The 7,746-nt window shown below is 35.2% G+C and overlaps 1 protein-coding gene across 1 annotated transcript; it reads right to left on the reverse strand.

Moving 5' to 3' along the window:
• Nucleotides 1-728: 728 nt before the first annotated feature.
• LOC128998657 (uncharacterized) lies at nt 729-6,647 on the reverse strand. The gene is made up of 4 exons (XM_054424883.1): nt 6,519-6,647; nt 5,623-5,746; nt 2,398-2,639; nt 729-1,373 (listed from the first exon to the last, which is right to left on the reverse strand). Exons 1-4 carry the CDS (start codon nt 6,629-6,631, stop codon nt 827-829), a joined length of 1,026 nt encoding a protein of 341 aa, XP_054280858.1. The 5' UTR covers nt 6,632-6,647; the 3' UTR covers nt 729-826.
• Between the last annotated feature and the right edge of the window lie 1,099 nt (nt 6,648-7,746).

A 7,746-nucleotide genomic window follows, 5' to 3' on the forward strand; every position in this document is an offset into this window, starting at 1 on the left:
AACATCTCAACACGAATGTCTGGTTATGTTAACAACAGCTGACCCGTTACAAGTCCACTGATTCCACGTGAAATGTCCTGCCAGATCCTGCGTATGGCTGTATCCTGCGCTCATCCTAATGTGGAGGATAGTCACAAGATAGAGGAAGAGGTACTGAAGTAGTCAGTCAACTAAGGGACCAGAGCTAATAATAATGTCTATAGTCTGTAATGTAATTTATAAATAATGGTTCATGAATTTATAAATTGTGTAGCAAATGTTTAACAGTTATATTAAGATGCCCTACCACATAGGAGGGAACCAGTTTTGGTACAGAGAAATAGTCAGTTAAGCAATGAGGTGAAAACCAATACACAATAACCACTGAATGCAGAAGTAAGAGTTTTCAAAGAAGTTTTCTGCAGGACGAAGATTGAGAACACCGAACTGTTTGCTGACTTATACAAAGTTGAGCGTCTTTTTCACGGGTTAGTGTCACTATAGCTAAAGCTTCTGAGGGCTAATTTTATTTTGGTACAGCGTAAGGGACATAATATACATTTAAATAGTAAAATGTGTACTATTGTATGGTAAAGCTATATAATCCTTTGTTATATCTTTTTTGTTAAAAGATGTGTATGTAAGAATCCCAGTGTTGGAATTTTTAGACTTCAAATCATCTGACAAAGCTTTAGAATAAACCTAAATTACATCATATAAATTAGGGGACCTTAAACAGTTTTATCAGCTGAAACGGACATCTTATTATCATTACAATATACTTATACACACGCAAAATCGTATTTAATTTTTTATTGGGAGAATATTGTGTGCAACTACGTACCCGCTACGCATGCATTATCTCAGTGTCTCTATTTTGGGACTCCCGCTTCCTGGGAGGAGGTACAGGGGCAACGCTACCGGGTTTTAACGTGTGCCTCACACTTTTTAACGTTGAATGCCAACAGGGCTTGACGGTTTTGTTTACACCGTAAAAATATAAGAATATAATGATGTAGATGAACAAAGCTAGGGTCATCGCGCCTAGCATGATGATCAATGAGATCCAGAATTTGTCTTCTTCGGCAGCCTGGAAGCTGCCAACCTCGTTGTCTTCGCTCTCGTCTGTTCCTTCCTCTGCTGGAGTCTTCTCTCCATGGACGTCCTCGAAGGGTGTCTCGTCGACGTTGCCGTCCTTGTCCTCGATGGAGATATCTGCGCAGGCCCGGAACTCCTCCTGAGGACCGCATCCTATCCTGCTCGTCGCGTTGTCGCAACGCCCCCAGTTGTTGCTCGCTATATACCTCCATTGTAATACACACTGGGTACAGGTCAGGTCTGGAGGTAACACATATCTCATCTCGTACACCTTGCTCTCCGGGCCTAAAAAGTATCTGGAAAGAGATGATTTTGTTGAACATAAAATATAGTTGTGCATTTTTATGATATTTTTTACTCAACGTTTGGATGTTTAACTCAATGATGTCAGCCACCTGCTCAACTTACATATACCTTATATTAGTACTTGAGTATATTGCTCTCCTAGAAATGTGAAAGTCACCATTTCGATTCTGAGACAGTCAAAGAGAAATATCAAATCACAGACAATCAGAATCAATTTCATGGTTCGAGATTAGGCCGAGGTTACCTTGATCATTAGGGTTTTAATAAAATGGTCCTGACCAAAGAATCAGCAACTTATTCATTAAAAAATGTATCACGTCATTCATTTCTAAGTCAACCTTTACTCGTATTTGCAAACGCACACTGGTGTTTTACTGTAAATATAATCATTTTATCCATCTGCTACACAGGGAACCCATCATAGTTAGTCTATTTTTGTGTTCTATAGGTAACAGATAGTCTAGTTACCGGAGTTCTACTTCAGTTTGCAAAGGTATAAACTACTTTAATACACCCTAAATCATTAAGTATACTTGTATATACATACATATGTATATTTTAAATACATATATATGTATTTTTTTAAATGGGCCATTTTATGGTATGAATTAAAATCGTACTCTATGTTTAAGGCTTGTGATGGGTGTCCAGCTTAACCAGTTGCAATTCCAAAATATTAATCTAACAGCAATTATGTTTTATGTCTGAAATATTTATACTATAAAAATCACTTTTCGATCACGTGCAACGATGTTATAGTGGTTACAACCTACATTATGATGAATCTGAACTATTTTATGCTGGATAAAAACTCGCAAAACTTAAGGTAATGTGATGATTGCCTTGCTAAATTATAATTTCATCGCTGTTTCATATACAAAAAAGATTATAAACTAGACATATATCTAAAAACATTTTTTTATAGTATCTATCATGTTTATAGAGTTTTAAAATGTTTCGCTAATTTGTTAAACAACATCATAGCAATTAGTTAATGTATGAAAGGTAACATACTTGGTGGGATGATTGTTCTCAGCAAACTTATCTCCGCCACTCTTGGCTCTTCTCAGTACGTTTTGATCAAGACATGCTTCAGTAACCACAGTTTGGGGGTTGTTTTGTTTGCAAAGTCTGAACTCAAAATGTCCACGATGATTAGCGGTGATCTCCACCCTGATGGTAAAGGGAGATCCTTTCTTGTATCTTCGGACGATAATGCCTTGACCATACGTGCCTCCTGCCTCGTGGGGCCGTGGCTGCAAACAAGGAAACAGATGATTTATATTTTTATTCAGCCAGAACATTTTCTTTACATTTTAAACTATTAAAAGAAAAGAAATATATTGATGTATACAACAGCAGCTGTAAAACAATAAAAATAAACACTGCGACTTAAGAATAAATAAATAACAGAGCTTGTATTTTGTGACCAATTAATTATTGTCAATACGATGTCCCAAATAAAAACTAACATGAGACATTCAGCCCAAGGCAATTAACAATGAAGAAATTACTAGAAAAAAAATCAAATATAATAGCACGGCATTTATAAAATATAGAAAACAACTAAGAGATTACTGATTATCAGGAAAACAGTCCAGGAGAAATGCAGACCTTTGAAAGGTCAATGACAATCCAAGTATCGTATCTAACAATAGTGGACTACAAGAGACGTTTCGTTGTGATGGGAACGGTCGAGAAGAAAAGTTTATGGTGAGAGTAGATTTCCTTTGAACTGCAAAACACATTGGGCATTTTTGTGGATGGTTTGAAAAGTTAAAATTTAGCAAACAAATCACTTTGAATAACCTTTTCAAGGCTAGGCTCTCCGTATGCCGCAGTCTGATTTAAACGGATATATTCACTAAAATTTTAAATTAAAGATGTTATAATAATTTGCGTGAAAACGTGTGAAGTAAACTATTTCGTTATTTTTAAATTACATAATTCACTTCAAGTCCTCGTTTCAATGTTTAGGAAAAACGGTGGTTTCAAATCACGCTCCCATGTTGGGTAAATTTTTAATCACAAGCCGTTAAACCCGTCGTAATCGCATCATTGGTCACTCTCTAACCATCATCCCGTAAACCTCTACAACTGCAAAACATGATTAAAACACCGCCGATTGGTGTCGCTCCAAAACTCAATTTTATATCCGTTAACCTCTTATCTCTAAATTTGCAAACATCACGGCGTAACTAGCGAACAATGTAAGTCTCGTTTGACAATTTCGCAGTGAAACACTATCAGCCGAATACCTGAATCGAAAGATCCTTTTCCAGGAACTTTCGTGGATCTCATTGGAAGATAAATTAAATTAAATTACAATTAAAATAATGAAATTAGCTTTAAAACTTCTCGATCCTAGTCTTCTCGAAACAATAGGAGGTATAAGAAAACGGGTAAAACGCCGTGTGTTATATGCAATAGATAGTTTAAAAGATGTGGGGCGGGTAGAAGCAACCCTTGTAAATTGTACAGGTCCTGGATTAGTCATGGCTGTGGGGCTGTAGCTCAGACATTGAATATTAAGTGGTTTATCTTGATTCAAGAACACAGACAAATTAGTGCCAACTTGGATTAGCGGTAGATTTAATTTTTCAACAAGAATACTTGACATTTTTGCAAATTTGTTTTAGCATTTTATATAGTTTTAAATAAATAACAGAGACTACTTGACCAACCCTTTCTTTACATTACATATAGACGAACTTGTATCATCAGAGTTTTATAAATTCAAAAAATATCTCTCTGTATCAATGAGGCTTAGATTAAAACCCATTGTGCTTTGAAGGCTGAAGATCAGTTAAGATGATTCCTTATAAACTAATTGAGAACAGTTTGAAAGGCCACACGTACTTCAGGGTGACCCGGAACTCTCTAAAAAATTTTAGAGCATTGTTCCTGAGTAAGAAACATATATAAATACCATATTTAAATTGTCCTTAGTTACTCACACAGCCACCATTTGATTTTGTTTTTTCCCCTATTATTTTTTCTAAAGAATGCTTAAACATACGAAATTGAAACGTTGCACAAACATTTATGACAACCAGAAAAAGCTACCAGAAAATGATGACAATTTTCCACATTTATAAAAGAAAATGGCGGCCGTTTTAACATTTTCAATTCAAATTTACAAAATGATTTTACAAAAGTGTTACAAGAATAACTTTTTAATGCCATATTATTACAAATCGATTGGCATCTGATTTTTTAAAGATTGGATGCATATTAATATGGTAGCTTTAGTAATACGTGACCGCTTCCAGCATGCTAACCTCCAGCGGTCACGTATCACTGAATCTGCTATATCTCAGCTAATATTCATCCAATCTTAAAAAATAAGGTGTCAATCGATTTGTAATGAAATTTACTTAAGAAAGTTGTAAGACTTTTGTAAAATCAACGGTTTTTGAGCTATTTAAGAAACAAAACTTTAAATGGCCGCCATTTTCTTTAATGAATTTGGAATATTGTCATAATTTTTTTTGTAGCTCTGTCTAGTTGTGCAAAGTTTCCATTTCGTATGTTTAACCATTCTAAAGAAAAAAAAACTAATAAGTGGAAAAAGCAAAATGGCGACTGTGTGAGTAACTGAGGACTTCCAGACAATTTAAATATGATATTTAAATATTTTTCTTACTCAGGCACAATGCCCTAACATTTTGGTAGAGATTTCCGGGACACCCTGTACAAAAGACCCACATTGATATAAAAAAATACAATTTGCAACTCTATGGACCACAAAAATACTTTTGCTGCATTTATACGATGTTGTAGTTTTCAACTCTCCCTTTAGATCGTGTTAAAATTTGAATTTGAAAAAAACTCATTTTATAATTTTTTTATTTAGTGAGGATGCCAATACTAACCAAACCATTAAAGGCTAAAGATGTTACTTATTAAATAAATAAACTGCTGAAGTTTTCTTTTTTTATCATGTTTCTAGATATGGTATAATGGTATAACCCGATATCCGACATTCACATCATCAGGCTTGCATTGGTATAATCTTTCTCAAGCTACGATTGTAGTGCGTACTACATAACTTTTTAATGAGGGTGTACAGTGTTAAAGAGAAAATGGTGGACATCTAGCATGACAGTAAAACAACAGTAAAACAAATCTTAAACTGTTGTCTTGAAGTGTTTTCCCCACATAAAGTACAACAGATTAACTAAGCATTTTTATACACAGTCCACATTTTACAACTAAGCAGCTGCGTGAAAGGCTGACCTGAGGTAAGTCCCAAGCATCCCCGCAGACTCCACATTTCCCGCCATTTCGCACCCATTGGCGGTACAACCCTCCACAGTAGGTCTCGTGGTCGTTGTAGTTTGGAGGGGATTTGAAGCCATATCTGGAATCATAAGATAAGCAACAATTGTAAACTGCTAACTTTGGATCCCTGACCAATTACATGTTCGTTACGGTTATGCTCCTGGAATCCTATAATTTAGGATTCGATTAATATAAAATGACGTGAATAGCTTTACTAGTTTTAAAAAGGTGCTTCTTCGATGATAAGAATAATAAAAATCTTAAACAGTTTTTCAAATTGATAACAAATTAAAGTGTATGCAGTTCAAAAGATTTGGTGATTATAAAGAAGTATTTTTTTTTTTTTTGGGACATTCACTGCGGTGAGCACAATGAATCCCTGTAAAACCACTCTTGAGTATGGATAGTAATAAACATCTACAGTATTTCCATACTTTCGTTAGTTTTAGAATAAACATGAACGTGGTTACAAATAACAACTGACACAGCACAGTGTTCCTAGGTATAAGTTGCTGATTTCTGTAAAATATACACAATCTTGCTAAATGAAACTCCTATTTTATACAATAGCCCCTTTAATGTCACATTAACTATCTCAGTGACAAAAATTAGGAGGGGTAAATAGAATTGAAACAATAGCGCACTCTTTGAGTGACTCATTCAAATATTTGTTTCGTAAGAGATTGACTAGAGCTGTTTCATATAGATGCGATATCTACTTCAGTAGGTGAAATTCAATCAACCCCCTAAACGACCAAACCCAACATAACGTTATAAGAAATTATATTGACGCTTCAACCCACAAAATAATATTAAGTATAATTATTGAGTAATTGAGTGTTTCGACATACCTCCACATGGATGCTCGGGAGGGCGGTTCGATGAGTCTACCATGTCCCAGGACATCAGACATCCACAGGATCAGCAGGGGCAGAGACCTGGCGACTTCCGGCCATCCTAACATCTCTGCGGAACACCCCCTTCATCAACCTGCAGACATTAGAGAAGTTACAAATGGTCCTGGATAAACAGCTGATCTTGGTAAGCGAAAAAGTTCTTCTTATTCATTCAACACATTCTTCACTCATCTTCTTGAAATACGTACCCTGATGGAAATAGGTAAATAAGAATGGCATGAACGAAGAATGCCTCGGAAAATACCTACAGTGTGTATTCCACTAAGCTGCTGATCGGGCTTTTCGTGTGATTGGGCATGAACTGGACAACATTCGTAATTTTAAGGATTGGTCAGAAAAGGTTTTGTCAATTCCATAACACGTAATGGACAACAAACTAATTCAGCTCGAGATGATGTTATACAGAAAGGATTACAAACTCGGGTAGCTAAGTGAGTTATTTTCCTAACCTAAAGCTAAATGAGGCACTGAGGTGTTTAATGAGACGAAAGGTTATTCAGTGCGTTATCAGCCCTTTTCCCAAGCTTTACCTGTTCGATGATGGTGAGGGTGAGAAAATTTGTGAAATTCGTGCCAAGAACCCGTATGAGCTCATTCCACTGTTTACTTGATCAGGCATCTACAGGCATTTCTAACAAAGTGTAACCAAAATTGCATCTGGTATTCTTCATTATCTTCGTATAGTTGAAAATAATGAAATAACTATACTATTTTTTATTACTAAATCATTTTTGGTAATTTCTTTATGTTTTTTCGTGTTCTTCACAATCATACAACAATATAAGATGGAAATGTGACTTATGGAAATTGGAGTACATGAATTGGGAATGATCTTGCTAAGCTTCACGAACCACGTTCTAAGCTACTTTGTTTTGTCATACACATTGTTTTTGTATCATAATTGTTGTATATTTTTTAAGTTAGTTCTATTGACATGAGTTACTTTGTAAAACAGTGCTTGTACTGAAAGACGCTCGTGAATAAAGGTATTTTTATTTATTGATTTATTTTATAGGCTAATATCACAGATAATGGAGGAATACCTAAATACTAGAAATCCTTAGCCAGAAGTGCAATGATTATTTTCTGTTTTGAAATGTATAGACTAAAGTGCTATCCAAAAAATATAAAAATCTATACAATAAAGAAAAAAGGTAATTAG

The sequence above is a fragment of the Macrosteles quadrilineatus genome, unplaced genomic scaffold, assembly GCF_028750875.1.
Source record: "Macrosteles quadrilineatus isolate MER2022 unplaced genomic scaffold, UCM_ALF_1.0 Scaffold_7__1_contigs__length_78375512, whole genome shotgun sequence".
NCBI classification, from domain to species: domain Eukaryota; kingdom Metazoa; phylum Arthropoda; class Insecta; order Hemiptera; family Cicadellidae; genus Macrosteles; species Macrosteles quadrilineatus.

Excerpts from the sequence above, each read along its gene's own strand:
- LOC128998657 (XM_054424883.1), bottom strand. The coding sequence starts at position 6,631 with ATGTTAGGATGGCCGGAAGTCGCCAGGTCTCTGCCCCTGCTGATCCTG. Across the intron at positions 5,747-6,518 it reads TCCCGAGCATCCATGTGGAG|ATATGGCTTCAAATCCCCTC; the intron begins GTATGTCGAAAC and ends TTATGATTCCAG. Across the intron at positions 2,640-5,622 it reads ATGCTTGGGACTTACCTCAG|CCACGGCCCCACGAGGCAGG; the intron begins GTCAGCCTTTCA and ends CCTTGTTTGCAG.